Source organism: Python bivittatus, unplaced genomic scaffold (assembly GCF_059951505.1).
Source record: "Python bivittatus isolate LINGU-HERP-01145 unplaced genomic scaffold, Pbiv_v1 ctg000480_np1212, whole genome shotgun sequence".
NCBI lineage: Eukaryota > Metazoa > Chordata > Lepidosauria > Squamata > Pythonidae > Python > Python bivittatus.
The window spans coordinates 71,209,501-71,225,616 of record NW_028277075.1 but is presented as its reverse complement, the minus strand read 5'-3'; the positions used below and the strand labels follow the sequence as shown (position 1 = coordinate 71,225,616).

The 16,116-nt window shown below is 41.5% G+C and overlaps 2 protein-coding genes and 1 long non-coding RNA gene across 3 annotated transcripts in view; 1 reads left to right on the top strand and 2 right to left on the bottom strand.

The window, feature by feature from the left end:
• The window catches only part of LOC148215019 (uncharacterized), a 42,986-nt gene extending 32,078 nt beyond the window's left edge, over nt 1–10,908 (top strand). Inside the window, exons 3-4 of the long non-coding RNA XR_015797147.1 lie at nt 960–1,070; nt 9,622–10,908. This is a non-coding gene — a long non-coding RNA (uncharacterized LOC148215019). The remainder of the gene's footprint in view (nt 1–959; nt 1,071–9,621) is intronic.
• Nucleotides 4,854–5,807, bottom strand: OR10W1 (olfactory receptor family 10 subfamily W member 1). The gene has a single exon (XM_007423083.1). It carries the CDS (start codon nt 5,805–5,807, stop codon nt 4,854–4,856), a length of 954 nt encoding a protein of 317 aa, XP_007423145.1.
• A 1,341-nt stretch (nt 10,909–12,249) lies between the features above and the next one.
• Nucleotides 12,250–13,212, bottom strand: LOC103052498 (olfactory receptor 10Q1-like). Its single transcript, XM_007423084.2, has one exon. It carries the CDS (start codon nt 13,210–13,212, stop codon nt 12,250–12,252), a length of 963 nt encoding a protein of 320 aa, XP_007423146.2.
• Between the last annotated feature and the right edge of the window lie 2,904 nt (nt 13,213–16,116).

The following is a 16,116-nucleotide window of genomic DNA, read 5'->3' as shown; positions in this document are numbered from 1 at the left end:
TAGAACTTCCTTTAACTTTTCCATATCTGAATCTTTTGGGATGAAATGTCTCCCCATGGACTACAACCCACAACCTATTGACTGCCAGGGTAGTGGAATGTAGGTAGAGAATTAGGGATTTACTCAGAGTTCCCTGTTTTTCTTTCAGTCAGTCTGCTCTTGGCCTTCAGAGCCACTTCCTTCTGCCTTTGCTCCCAGGCTAACCCATGCGGAGATTTTTGTTCTCTGATTCTATTCCTGATAGGATGTAGTAAGCTAGATGTTAGGTTTTGTCTGGCCTCTCACCCCAAACACATACATTTTTTCTTAAATAAAAGCTTCTCTTACAATTATAAATCTATTTCACTAATCTTTCTCAGGTTAGATTCCTGTTTTTCCAGAATATTAATACAAATGCTTTGCCTCCAACAATTTATTCTTGTTCTGCATGCTCCTTGATGCTCTGTATTTTTATTTCCTTGATGACAAACCTAGATCAGCTAAAACCTTTACATGAAATTTTGTAAAACTGACAAAATTTTACAATAGCACCTTCACATTAGCAATTTATAGTATCATCCAGCCATTGCTGTGATGGTATAAAGTCTATCTTCATTAACAATATAGTGACTGGATGATGCTATAACCGCTTGTGCGGAAATATATTTCATTAGATTATTCTGGTATACAGATCCAGTTAGACAGACATTCTAGTACAGGATTTATTTTTTAAAATTGTCCATGTTATTTTCAGAATTGTCTGCTTATCTTCACTATCTTATTTTCATCTTTCACTTAAGAAACCTTAACTTATATTTGGCCTGTTAGCTAGAATCGTATCTTCTAAGTGATTAGATTGCCAAAGGTTCTACTGCCATCCAGAGTTACTGCTGTGAGATGAGTGGCCATATAAACTGTTTAAACAAACAAGCAAGCAAGCAGACAAATGAAAACAGTGAATGTTGTCCTTTGCATTCCAGAGGAGAAAAAGCAGTTGGCGTTGTGCTAATGTGCTAATGAGTTGCTCTATGAGGATAATGCTGGAAGAGTCACATCTAACTGTGATAACACTTTTTTATGAAGATGAGAAGGTGAGAATTTATAATATTAAAAAAAAATCACTATGGTCAAACTCCATAGTAGTTTATGTTTATACATGGTTAACTTGATTTCTGTCCAATTTCCGGATTCATATGACAAACTGAGCCACAAACTAGCCACATGAGCTAGATTCACGCAATATGTTAGGCTAAAACTGATTGGCTACTCTGAAGTTCAGTTCATATCAGCAAGCCTTTCAAGTGAAATTTGCTAGCAAGGAACCAGGTGTATGTCTTGACATTCTTTGTTAATTAAATCCTCCTCAGGTTACAAGAAGTTAGGATTAAATGTCTATAAATTACTATTTTAAAAGACTTGTGCAAAATTAAAAAAATATTTCTGATAGGGTTTATCATCTGCACTAGAATAACATAGGCCAAATACATGTCTTCCAAACCTACCATCTTTCATTTTTGCATATGTCTTTTGAGAGTCTTGTGAAAGCCTTATTTTGTTCTGATTATCTGACCAAACACTCACTCTGCAGAGGAAATTATGAAGGAGAGATAGAAAAGAAGATGGGCTGTAATTGTTATCTCAGTGAACTTGTGTTGAAAGAGTACCCAAAACAATTTATAGCCTGCCAGTATTTTGCAAGCTGCAACATTTTAAGAGCAGTTTAAGGGAAGCAAGGAACCCCCCCCCCTTTCTTTCGTTGCTGCCCTCAAAATGGAACCCAGATTTCAGAAATGATGCAATGCTAACATGCTTATTTCCAGTGAAACAGACTTATTTTATAAAGTTGTAATGTTCTATCATTTATTCATCTGATATATAGTTTAACATTCAAAATGGTATATGTATTTCTTACCTAACTAACTTCAATGAAATCATTAGTTTTAATCACACAGGGGGTAGACAAATTGATTTGTTCATTTCAGGAGGTTACAATATGGCCAGGTTTAGGAACCCCTGCTCTTAACTAAAATGGGGTTTGCTTGCTTTGAGTTTAATATGATGCATGAACCCACCCAGTTCTGGATTATTCAACGAACTATACTTATGCAAACTATGGTTTAGCACAATGCCTGACTTCAGTGACAGGTTCAGTGTAGGTGGGATGATTGCCTATTTACTACTACTATTCCATCTCCCCCCACCCTTTTTAAAAGCAGTATCAAAAGGAAGCTGTTTCTGTAGCTTGATCCCAGCAATTTATCACTGCTTAGAGAGAAGGGGTAAGCAGTGATACATTCTTGCCAATTGAAAAAAAATCTGTGATAAGAGCACTGTTTTTTGTTGAGTGTCAAATAAGCATACTACTTACAAGCTACTGATAAAATTATCATTTAGTGAGAAGTGGGTAAAATGGAGTCTCCCAGTGGTGGCAGCGCAGGTGCTGCTGTCCCCAGACACCATGTTTTGAAGAGTCTTTCATCCAAACAAGGCATTGAGAGTCAGGTGGCTGCAGAAACTACCTCTGGGACACAAGGGGTCTCCTGGGCCACTTTCCCCACAGTGCCTTGCTCTGAGGAAAGGCTCAGCGTTGGCGCTGACAGATTCTTTGGAGCTTCACGCTGGCTGTTCTTCTACTATGTCAGTTGCTTCAGCAAGAAAGCAACCTGCAGAACATTCCAGAATTACCATATGATGCCTCCCTCAGGCGGCCATTTCCTTGGAATGAAGCACTAACTCACAGGCCACTCTGTGGAAAGCAGGAGTGTCCAGTGGGAGATTCATGACAGCAGTCTTCCAATACTTGAAGGGCTGCCACAGGGAAGAGGGTGTTAATTTATTCTCCATAGCACCTGAGGGTAGGACAAGAAGCAAAGGGTGGAAGCTCATCAGAGGGAGATCCAACCTGGAAATAAGGAGGAATTTCCTGACAGAACTCTTAAGCAGTGGAACAGCTTGCCTCCTGGAGTTGTGGGTCCTCCATCGCTGGAGGTTTTCAAGAAAAGATTGGACAACCGTTTGTCCAAGATTGTATGAGGACTCTTGCCTTGGGCAGGGGGTTGGACTAGAAGACCTCCAAGGTCCCTTCCAACCCTATGATTCTATGATTCTGTGAGATTTAAGATGGCTGCCACAACTGCTTGATCAACCCCCTGCCTCTTTTTTAGGTGCTGGGCATGCAATGCACGTAAAAAAGGAAGGATTTCAAATGTACACTCATGGCTACCATTTTACTTTTTTTACACCCCCACCCCAGATGCTCCTAGTGGAAATCTTCATCAGTTGCATTTGTGAGGCTAGGCTGAAGCTGACATAACTAAAGATGAAGCAGGCATGTAAACAGAGAGGACAAAAAGTCAGGAATCTTGTCTAAAAGATCCTTTCGGGGAGGTAGATAAAAGGAAACAAGTCATTAAGGAAACAAAGGAAAAAATGTCATCTGAACCAGACAAGGAAGTTAGGCCTGAGCACATGGAACCCCCCCCCCCGCCCGCCCGCCCGCCCCCAATCCCATCAACAGCTACCAGACTTATAAATTAACAAGGCAAGAGTAGCTGCCAGTCTTGTGAATCAACAAAGCAAGGACTTTTGGGGATAAAAGGGGTTCCTGAAGCCCACCACTCCTTGAATCATCTTTGGATCCAGACTCGGCGGCTTCTGTCCCTTTAGCTAGTGCCTGGCAGCCTAGCTGAGAAAGATGTGGGTAAGTGTGGATGAGTGTATGTGTGTGTGTGTGTGAGAAAGAGCAAACGTACATTGTAACCAGTGAAGTTTTGCTGTTACTTTAAATTTACTGGGACTCCATGTATTACAAAGAACCTCTTGTGCCTCAATGTTCGGCTGAAAGTGATTTGTGTGGGTCCCTAATTATTTCTCAGCTGTTGCCCAGGGCTGTGTGTCTCGTCTGCTCTAGTCACATCTATCTGGAAAACCCAGGTAGAAAGCAAGAGGGGGTTGCTTACAAGATCCATGTGCCTCAACAGGCTGTGAGTGAGTGACCGTAAGCGAAACCTGAGTGCCTGTAACACATTCCTGGTGTAGGATTTGCCCCTGCCTCACCTCAAGGAAGGGCTCATCTTACTGAGGCATTAGGTTTACCATGTATTCTGAAGAGCAGATCCAGATGCTTTCCTGCTTTGGCATCTGATACAGTTGGAAAATAGTCAGGATGGTTCTCTGGAGCATTTGTCTATGCTTCATCCTGAAAAGTTCTTTCTCAGGTTGTGGCACTGGGCCCAGAAGGCATCTGAAAGTTGTTGGGAATCAGTGGCATCAGCTAAAGTGGACTGAGAAAAAAAATGGTAGAGGATAGCAGGAACCTCTCCAATGGTGGATGGGGAAGCACAGAATCTCCTTGAGACAAAGTCCTCACCTTTCCTCATGACAGGTGGGTTCCCGGGCAAAAATAATTGATAAATAGAAAGCAAGAAAGAGCAGCAGTTAACCATTAACCATTCTCATGAATATTGATTCTTCCTTGTTCTCCCCCCCCCCCGCCACCCCCACGCATACTTGTTCTCCTTTGCAAATCCTCCAACCAGCTTGGCTTAATTTGAGCACTCAGCTGAGAAAATGATTAAAGAGCTGTTGGGAGGGGGAGTTACAGAAGAAAATCAAAGGGTGAGGAAGGAGCTACATCACTGCTGTCCCCTGCAGATGCTGTCCTGTTAGTACCCCCATCCCTGCATTTACCCTATCATGAAAACACAAAATATGGGATCTAGTATTTTCCTCAATGTCTAACTTTCCTGAAGTCATCCTTCCAAGTTATCAAAGTCAACCTCCAGAAAAATAGTCCATCTCTAGGTGCAAAACAATTTTTCTATGCAGGATTTCAGGTGTCTTTAGGTGTCTCCATTCTGCAAGAGAGCAGACAGTCAATGGGATTCAAAATTCCTTTGAAAAACTCGGTGGCTGAGGACTTTCCTTAGGGCTACCTTCATCTCTTTGTTCCTCAGACTGTAGATTATGGGGTTGAGTAATGGTGTGCCCAGAGTGTAGACCATGGAGAGTAGCTGGTCTTGCTTTGGAGAAAAGCTGGTGTTTGGACGCAAATACATGAAGCTGCAGCAGCCATACTGGAGGGCCACCACAGCTAGGTGGGAAGAGCAAGTAGAGATAGTCTTTCGATGAGCATTGGCTGAGTGGATCTGCAGCACTGCAACAGCGATGAAAAGGTAAGAGGTGCAGATCAATATGAAAGGCACTGCAATGGCCATTATCCCTGAGAAGAGTACCCCAACTTCACTGAGTTCAGTCTTGTTACTTGTGAGCTGGTATACAGGTGGCACATCACAGAAGAAGTGGTCAATTCCAAGCTCAGCACAGAAGGGGAGGTGAAAGACCAGCCACACCAGCACCAGGGAAATCAGGAAAGCAATCAGCAGTGAGGCAATTACTAGCTGAATGCATAGCTGCTGGGTCATGATGAGGATGTAACTCAAAGGTCTGCAAATAGCCACATAGCGGTCAAAGGCCATGATAGCCAGCAAGAAGCAATCAGCACTACCTAGTCCAATGAAAAGAAACATCTGAGCGCAGCAGCTCCTAAAAGTGATGAACTTCTTCTTCTGCAAGCTGGTCACCAAGATCTGAGGGACCACAACTGCTGTATAGCAGAGCTCAACCACAGAGAGAGCTCCCAAAAAGAAATACATAGGGATGTGCAGATGAGGGTCCCTCCAGATAGCTAATATAATCAGTGTGTTACCTGTGATTATGGTTGCATAAACTACGCTGATGCCCAAGAAAAGTAAAGTCTGATGCTGTGGTTGAGTGGGAAAAGCCAAAAACATAAAATTCAGCATTGCCGTGCAGTTCTCCTGAAGCATCCAAAATTACTGTCTCTATCCTACAAGTAATACAAACAGAAAATAAGAAAATCTGTGATCAAGTCAGCCTATACAGGGCATAGGTTACCTGAAATAAACAGAGATTCTGATATTAAAAAAGGGGGAGGGTCAATGTGTGGCTCTCCAATGCTGGGCTGAAGTTCCCATGAACCCTCCTCACTGGGCAGGAAGATGATGGGATAGGGAGAATTAGAATTTATCAGCATCTGGAGGGTCACATTGCCAGTCCTTGCACTAAATGAAGAAAATATGCAAGGGGGCTCACAAGCATCACAGAAATTCACACCAGACTAAAACAATGGTGTTCGTATTCCCGAGTTGCCACTTTTTATGTGTATGGTTTAATTATGTCCTTCTGTTCTGGGAGTTTAATTAGCATACATATACAAGATCATCTTATGATTCTAACAGTTATTTTAGTGAAATTATTGGTTGCTGCTGTTGCAGTTCATGTCCTAAATATTTATAATCCAAAAAATAAGAAACACAGAATCACATACATTGTTTCATCCGAGTATTTCTCTATCAGTGTTGCTTTGCAATTTTTGAAGAACTGCGATTTGATCTTTTGAAACAACAGGACAATTGGGATGGACTTTAAGAAATTGATGTTTCACCTGGAAAAGTGTCACCTCCTGCCAGAGACCTGTAGAGATGCAAATTTTCTAAAAAAAATTTTTTTGTTTTAAATCATGATTTCAGGAGAAATGTGTTAAATTATTTACTGTACAGGACTAAGACATGCTTAGATGTCATGACAGCAAAACAAAGCAGAAAAAAATCCTTAGAGTTTTTCATCCTTTAGAAAAAGAACCTAGTGAGCCAGCCTATAATTTATTTTTCATAAAAGGCTTATGAATAGTTTCAGTATATAAATATATGTATGGATTGTTAATTCTGTTATAAAACGAATGTCCTTTTAATTTTGATTTTTCAGTTTGAAAAGGTCACAGGTCAAAAGGGGGAATGGGATGAAATGCTAGATCTGTTCCTATTCACGGCATAAATGTAGAAAGGACAGAGACAAGCTATGGAGAACTGGTAATAGGGGAAGGTGCATATTGTTTGCAGATCTATGCATGTCACTTGAAAATCAGTTCTGGGATTTTGTGTTCTTACACAATCATTTGTGTTCAGCAGCTGGGTAAAATTATTTCTGACTCAGCTCTGGTGTGCTTGAAATGCCCCAAAAGTGATGCTTCCCTTTTCAGGGATGAACTTTGGCAATTCTCAGAAACTCTTGCCTCACCCGGGTTCCAAGACTCGAGCTGACATAGCATTCTATTCAGAGGTCCTTCCCCGCAACCATTCAATTCTGATTTCTGACTAGGGCCAGAGAAATGAACGCCATTCTGCGTTTCACCTTTAAAATGTGTGTGTGTGTGTGTGTGATTTTGGACTCTCTTGACCCTTTGCAGGTCCTTGCACCTTTCCCTCCAGCCACAGTAGTCTAGGCAGTGAGTGCTGGGGAGAAACTGGCAAGATTTCCCTTTCCTTTCTCTTTTGTGAGGGAGCTGCCTGTTGCAAAGCACCAGGTTGCTGCTAAGTTTTTTTTTTTTTGAAGACACTGCCTTGTGGATGGCAGAAGGGAATGCGAGCAGTATCTCGCTTGTTGGATAGGAATGCACAATGCTTTGCTTTTCCAGGCCCATCTCTTTATCCCCCACAACACAAGCCCACTTCCCCAGCAACCTTCAGTATTCTGTTCCTGCTGTCAGACTGTAGGCGTTGTTTTAAATGTCTTTCCTTCTCTCCTCCACAGCAACCACACACAGCTCTGTCATGGCCTCCCCTTGTGTCTTGCACAGCCATCATTGTCCCAAAACAGCTGTAAGGAAGACGGGCTTCATATTGCCTCAGCGATGTCTAGATGGTATTAGACACCAATATTTTGCCTACCCTTTCAGCTACTAAGAAAAGCAACTGGTTGTAAAACGTAGGGTTGGTATCCTTTCACCATCACAGTTAGCAATAGGTCTTAAAAGCAAGAGAGGAATATTCAGAAACTCTAGCTTTTCCCAGGAAACTGGGATGAGCTCACAGCTGAAACCACAAAGACTTGAAACACTGAAGACTTGTTACCACACGGAGAATCTCTTAACGTTCTATAGCTCTTAAGGTTCACTTTGCTTCTGACATTATACAAGGATCTCTAGCAGCTTTCCCCAATCTATTGCCCTCCAAATGTGTGGGAGTACAAACCAGCATGGTTCAAGGGGGCTACAGGGAATAAAATCCAACAATTTGGAGGTCAACAGGTAAGGGAAAACTGACCTATACTAAACAATAGGTCAATCTATAGTAGCTAAAGCCTACTTCATACCACCTGTGCTTTTTGGTAGTTACATGGTGATCCTGCAAAAGTTGACACAGTGGATTCCATTATCGGTAATTCATTCCTTTTTCACTCTTTCAGTTCATGTGGTCATTTCTTTAACTGGAAGCTGAAGGACCATGGTAATGCTCCAGTTTGTCGTGATGCTAAGTTGATTTGGAAAAATCTTCAGAAGCTGATAAACTTGTCAGTACTTCAGCATATGTCATGCTGTCACCTCTTTCCAAAAAGGTTGTGACCTGACATCTTAGCTTTAATTATGTGTCCCAGTAAGGGATAAATAGGCATTTGGCAGTAAATAGAAGCATGAATTCCCACTCTTGCTTGAAACAGGCATGCAAAATTAGGTGATGAGAACGCTTTGCAAGGAGATGTGCAGGGTAGGACATTTCCTGCATCCGAGTTCATAAAACTTCTCCTCTGACTATTTTTTCCTCATTTGTCGAGAATCACAGCTAGGAACCTTAGATCCTATCTCAACCAAATAATGCAGAATGAATGCAGTGGAAAAGTAGTAAGTGGGAGAAGAGTAATCTGTAACTCCTCCAAAGTTTCTCCCTCACTCCTTTGTTTGCATAGTTATGGAAAGAATTTGATGGGGAATTCTGTAAGCATAGAAGAACCACAAGGGTAGGATCGATTTGGATCAAAGTGGCGGGTCAAACACTTTGTATATTCAATTAGATCCAGAAAGCCTGAAATCTGCCTGCCTTTCTTCTAGTCTATAAAAACCTTACACCATAATAAAGGCATTAATTTAAGGTGGCACAAAACTCAGTATTGGTTTCAGTAACAAGAACCAAAGAGCAGAACTGGAATATAATCATAGGGCAAGAAGGGCAGAAAAACAAAAATTCAGCTGATGTTTTAAAAGTCTTAGAAAATGTTTTTTTAGAAAGCTTTTTATTCAGCTTTGGAAGGTCATAAAGGTAAGCTCTACTATTTATCCTGAAGAGAACATTCAAAAAATGGAGCACATCAGTGAAGAGGTTGCAGTTGCCACAGTTGAGTAGGACCTCTGATGACGGACTTTGTATATACTGTAGGACAAAGATACTCTTTCTAGCATCTCTGCTAAGTCACCGCGCTTTATGACTTCTCAGTTCTCCATTCTTTTCCCTCTTTTTTTAAGAAACGCTGTTAACGCTGTATTCTAGCTGCTTGCTTGTCACATGTTTGTAGGTAGCCCTTTGTGTGGGAATTAACAAAGCATGCCTTTTTGCTAGATAGTGATTTTAAAAAGTGCTACTTCCTCTCTGTATTCTAAGAGCATAATGTTATTCTCTGCATGTTTTCACAATATGGGCATCTGTTGCTCAGCAGAACTGGGGTGTCAATGAATCAGTGGTTTCTATTTCAGATCATAATGCACTGACTGGCAGTGGGAAAACGGGAAAACCTGTTAATCCTGACAAGTCATTTGCAGGCAACGACTGATTCTTATGTTTGCTTTAACAGTACGGGATAAGATTTGTACATGGAAATCTATCAAAGGTCTGCAGAGGAGCAACTTCCACCCTTGTCTACATTCTCATCTCTCATGCCATCTTACCATGCAGATGATGGTGCCAGTGAACTGGAAACATTAGAAAAAAGCAGAACAGGGAATCGTTGCAAAACGTGCAACTCACCAAGGGTGATAAACGGAGGCTCCACTGTTCTCGTCCTGATTTCTGTTTGAACTTGAACTGCCGAGATGAGGAGATTGTTCAGTCACAGGTTTTATCAGGAAAAAGAGGAATGGAAGTTTTCCTCTAAAAAGAGCTGTGCGGATAGGTTAAAACAGCCAAGGTCTTACTCCCTTACTGGAGAAAGTGGACATTTATAATGCTTGAGAACACGGGGGTCCACCTGCCTCTGAAGTGCTATCGATCTCCGGATATATCAGCCAGACTTTGCTGTCTTGTTCTCTGTGGAATCCCCAGGGCGCAGTTGCTTCATCTAGATGGTTTATGATACGTGGCCCAGCTCATATACCTCCGTGGAATATTCACAGACACTTCTAATAATTTAATTACTACAAAAATGGTTATGCCTCCACCAGGTGAAGCTTTGCTAATTATGATCTTCACACACAACTGGGTCTTAAACTGGGTGTAGACTCTATTCCATGTGAAATGGGATACATCTGTTACAGCTACTAACCGAGTGAGGAATGGATAACAGAGATCTTAAAGATTGTTCTTCAAGTGTAAGTCAATAAAAAGTGACAGATTGGACTCTGAACAGCACACTTGGTCAAGGAAGCCTTTCTTCTAATAAAAGTAGTAGTCCTTCCTGGAAGTCCTTCATGTTCCATGTGTGGAACATGGCACACATTCTGAGCAGGGCTATCAACTGATAGTTTTGTTAGATACAGTATGTGTGGTTTATAAGATGGTTTTAGTCTGGGCTGTCTGTGTGGTTTTCTGTTTTATCTGTTTTTATGGATTTTTCAGTTTTGTACGCCGCCCAGAGTCCATTGGAGTTAGGCGGCTATAATACATTTGAATAAATAAATATGGGTGGGACTTTTCTTAAAATGTTTTGTTACCCTATTGCCCATTCCTGCTTGCAGTGGGCAGCTCCCTTAATTGGAAAGGACATGTCTTGTGGAAATGTCAGAGTGGGAGCCACCACTGAGTTCCAAAAAAGGCAAGTGCAATACATTATCTAGGAAATTCCTCATTATGGCAGCGCGGAAAGAGATGGCACAGCTTTGCAATCCAATGCCCTTAGAGATTTAAATTTTATTTTTAAAATGCAAATATTTGAATAACAATCAAGATACTCTGAGTTAATCCAAGAAATGCATCAAATATTTTTCTTTTGGGCAAAGCAGGAATTGAGACTGATCTTACTCCAACCAGGATGTGAATGTGACAGAGTCAGAAGAACAGACTGCTTCAATTCAAACTCCAGTAAAATTCTTCCGGAAGAATTCCCAATATTCATACAAGGCCATACCTTTATTAACTTGTAACCTCTCAAGTTCTTCTCTTTGTTAATCAGACAATATAATAAAAAGACTGGAAGAGAAAATTGCTGCAGTTCCAAACCACATATGCCTTTATTTTTAGTCTTCAACTGAACTGAGAGGGCAATAGGGGTGGCTGTAGAGCAGTTGCCAGCATTTGGTGCCATAGGCAAGCCATGAAATCGATGCCCCTACCCCAAATCCCAAAGCAAATAGATTTTTTATTTTAGAATTGTAGATTTGGGGGCGGGGGGTGGAGTTCTTGGTGCTTTCTCTACTTGGTTGTTTACTTGCAGATGTTTCATTACCCAACTAGGTAACAACATCAGTGCGAGGGAGTGTGGGGTTTTCTACCCATTTATATGCAGCAGCTTGTCCTTCCAGCTTTGGTGGGGGTGTAATTTCCTCCTTGGTGGTTCCTTGATTAGAGCATTGTTTTCTCCCTGGCTGTTGGCCTGGTGCTGATCCCTGCTTATCTGAATGTGGGCTGTTTTAGTCTTTGTGTTTCCTTCCTAGGTTTTTTATTGTCGCTTTTGAATGGTGTATAATTCAATCAAGGAACCACCAAGGAGGAAATTACACCCCCACCAAAGCTGGAAGGACAAGCTACTGTATATAAATGGGCAGCAAACCCCACACTTGCTCGCACCGATGATGTTACTAGTTGGATAATGAAATGCCTGCAAGCAAACAATCAGGCTCAGAGAGCACCAAGAACTCCACAGTTCAACCCTGAGCTACAGATGTTCTCTTCTATGGGAGGTTTTTTTTCTTGAAATTGGATGCCCCACATAACTAGGCAGGTTGGTGACTGTCTAATTTGCCCATATAGACTTGTCCAGATATGGAAATTCATTTCTGCCAGGTGCAGAGTCCATTATTAAAATATCTCACGCTGATTCAGGCCTATTATAGAGTCCTACCATAGTGTACTTAATTAAGCAGATAAGGAATGGAGAACCTGTGACAAAATACAACCCAGTGCCCCAGGCAACATGGACAATGCTGAGATGCTGGGAGATGTTCTGCCTGAACATGAACCTGAAGGATTCCAGATTCCTTCCTTCTGTGATGGATGCTAATCCAGAGCTGGTTTTGAGGATGTAATAATATTATAGATGAACTGGGACTCAAGTCTGAGATGAAACCATTCTCTTAATGGCCTTCTTTAAAGCTTGTTTCATGTCTTTGTTCCTCAGGGTATAGATCAGGGGGTTCAGGAGGGGAGTGACAAAGGTATATATTAGAGCCAGTTTCTTATCCTCATCCTCTGAAGTGCTGGACTTGGGATGCATATACACAAGGCTGCAGCAGCCGTACTGTAGGATCACAACGGTCAGGTGGGAGGAACAGGTGGAGAAGGCCTGCTGCCGCCCAGATGAGGACTTAATCTGAAGAATGGCAGCCACAATATAGACATATGAGATGCATATTAGAAGAAAGGGAATTATTAAAACTATGATGCTAATAAGACTGTATAGCACAATCTGGTGGAGATGGGTGTCGGCACATGCCAGCTGTAGCATAGGTGGTACGTCACATAGGAAATGGTGGATCTTGGGTTGGTAACCACAGAAAGGCAAGCTGAAAATCAAGACAGTTAGCTCCAGACACAGAACTACGGCAAGGATCAGGGAGCCAATCACCAGCCATATGCATACCCGCCAGGTCATGATGAGGGTGTAGCGAAGTGGGTGGCAGATGGCTACGTAGCGATCGTATGCCATGACAGCCAACAGAAAACAGTCAGTGCTCCCTAGTGTCGTAAAAAAGAACATCTGAATGCCACAGTTCACCAATGGGATGGTTCTGTGGAAATCAGAAATGCTAGAGAGCATTTGAGGCACTACCACAGTGGCATAACAGGTCTCCACAAAAGAGAGGTTAGCCAGGAAGAAATACATGGGAGTGTGCAAGGAATGGACAGTGCAGATAACCCAAAGGATGCAGATATTACCAAAAAGGATGATGAGGTAGAGCAAAAGAAAGAAAGCGAAGAGGAGATGTTGTATCTCAGGAACAGTGGAGAATGGCTGGAAGATGAACTCATGGGCCATGGATTGATTACCCCAGTTTGTAACTGCCAGGGACATCTCATCTATCACTATAAAAAAAGCAAGAAGAAAAACAAGTTAAACAATAATATTTATTTTCAGATGTTTCAAAGTCAAAATCCTGTGGACTGTATGATACTCAGATCGGGCACATGAAATCTCAGTGGTTAATCGTAGACTTTTTACTTCCCTTCATCTTCTAATTTAGGCTGTACCCAAGCCAATTCCAACACTTCCAGGCTATCATTTTTAGATGCACTTGCAATATCTATTGTGCAAATCTCACTGTATAGATATAAAAGTGATAGTTACAGGACTTATATTATCAATAGGATACAAGCATCTCATCTGTGTTTTACCTTCTCAGAACAAGCCACTACTAATATCAAGAGTGGGCCACTTTTTAATGCAAAGGAGCCACATTAAAAGGCACAGATCTATTCACTCTTTCTTGAAAGAGAGCATCACTGAACAGAGAGAGCTTACTTTTCCTTACAGACCTTTAGGGTTAGAATGAGAACAGATTTGGGAAACGTCTACTATGGTTTGTCTATCTCTGTCACTAAATTGACATGTTGCACTAAACCATGATTTGTTCTACCTGTTGTTCGTTGAATAAGCCCTAAGGGCTGCCTTCAGATATAGCAGTGTTCACATAGCGCAAAAATAAAGTCTCCTTTGAGTAGAGCTCAGGTCCAGATAATTTCATGGGTGCATCCATGTCGTTTTCTCACACGAGAGTAAGAGTGGTTTGCCACTGTCTTCTGGATGTTCATAACTTCTTAGTTGAGCCTGGATTCTGCCGAGTGGAATCATAGGGCCATACATGCCAAAATCCAGGAAGTTCACTTATAGAGTACAGACCTAGCCTGTGTGTACACTACAGTGTTCAGATGTTTACAGATAGTGCAGACTTAAATCTCTCAACATCTATGCTGCCAGCTTTTGTGTTTTGAGTAGAATTCATTTGAGAGAAATCTAAAATTTTAATTCTTTAAAAGATTGTGGCTTTAATGTAGGTTTCTATTCAGGTTTCAGGGGAAAATGAGAAATCTGGTAGAAGAAAAAGTGATTGGATGAACGGAGATGTGAAGCTGAAAAATATTTACAAGGAAAAGGAGAGCATTACATTTACTGAAAGGGAAGTAATTCCTGAATGAAAACAGTTGCCACCCCCACCCCACCCCACCCCCAGCACTCTGAAAGATTAGACAGCACCCATTATCATATTCTCAGCTAATCTTTGCAGCTTTCTTCTTTTAAAGGTAAACTATTTGATATAAAAATAGTATTGCTTCAAGGTAAATACAGTATGTAAGTTGCCCCCTATGTATTACCAGATCACTGTGTTCTCATAAATGTTTAACTACAGAAACTGATTATATCCTCCATTCCAATTCTGCCTTTCTTGCTGTTATAACTGAGTTCAACAGTGCTCAGAATGTCTTCAGTAATCACAGTTATGGTCTTCAACTGGTACATTTTCAGTTGCATTATAGCTGCACTTCAAGACCACTATTGTGAATGTCAGCAGAATCTATCTAGATTTTGGGAAGAAAAACGTTTAATCAACTGTCATCTCTTAAAATCTAGCGTCGGTCTTCAGCTTTCTATTTTTGCTCACTGTCTGTTCTTCAGTGTAGGAGAAGGAATAAAAGGGGATTGAAAATGAGGCAGAAGTAAAACCCCTGCGCCTCTGGATAAGCTAGAAAATCTCTGGCTGAAATCCTGGGGAGGCACAGAGTCAGTCAACCCCCCCCCCCGCCCCCCGCCAGGAATGACCAAGGATCTAGCTAACCTCAGCAAAGCACCCTTCTTACCTTGTAAGACACCTCTGATCCAGGACTGCAAAACAGAATGGGGGAGCTCTCTTCTTCTTCTTCTGGCTCCAAAGAAGAAAGGGGAGTGAAGTTTCATCAAATGTCTGTGAACAGATGGGTGGGCGATTTCTGGCACAACTTTCTAGGTGGATTATCTCTGAGTCCTTTTCTAGGATGAGTACAGTTTACTTGTTGGATTACAGTTTACAGTTGCCAGGTTCCTCCCAATCCACTGAATCAATACTGGAATGCAAGCAACAGTAGCCACCTATTCACAGCCACTATCCTTTCTCCAGCCAATCAGAGTAGTATTTATCTTCTTTGCATGACATTATCCCCAGGAGACATGCCAAGTACTTGTTATTTAAAAAAAAAAGTTCTCATTAGGAATCCCAGTGTCACAAAGTTCTTAAAGAAGCAATCAAAACTTCAGAGCCCAAAGGCTTACAATATATTCACTTCAGCATTCTATGTAGGTAAATACAAGTTTTGGACAAACCATGGCCAAGATGTAGAAGAATAAGTTCAGTTAATGTAGCTGCTTCATTTCATGTCTTTGTTGTCCATCCTGCTCTCAATATTTGAGAGCGGTAGTTTTGGAAGTCTAAAGCCTATTTTACCTGCCCTTTCTCTATCTCAAAGAGGGTCAGCTGCCAGGATCCACATAACAATTTCAAAGCCCTTGAATGCTCTAGAACAGGGTTTCTCAACCTTAGCAACTTTGAGATATGCGGACTTCAACTCCCAGAATTCCCTAGCCAGTACCCTTGCAGTTTGGGGAATTGAAGCCTTTTTTTCCAGCAACAACTACACTGAAGCCCCCCACCAAGATGACACTTGGTATCCTAAGTAGTAGATCCTTCAAACTGACCCAGAAGCTGAAAATCATGCAAAATTCTTACAGGAATACAAAAATTTTCTTTAAAAAAAATCATCTGATTCTTAGCCTCCAGAAGAAGGGAAATACCTGTGGAAGCTTTGCTTTTGTGGATCGATAGGAATAACAACTTTGTGGAAGACCTACAATTGATCTTCCATGAGACCAATATTTCCATGACCAAGCCAGAGAAACACAGACACAGAAGTCTGACCACTGATGTTTCCAGTCCCTCTGACAGCCAGA

Excerpts from the sequence above, each read along its gene's own strand:
- LOC103052498 (XM_007423084.2), bottom strand. The coding sequence starts at position 13,212 with ATGTCCCTGGCAGTTACAAACTGGGGTAATCAATCCATGGCCCATGAG.
- OR10W1 (XM_007423083.1), bottom strand. The coding sequence starts at position 5,807 with ATGCTTCAGGAGAACTGCACGGCAATGCTGAATTTTATGTTTTTGGCT.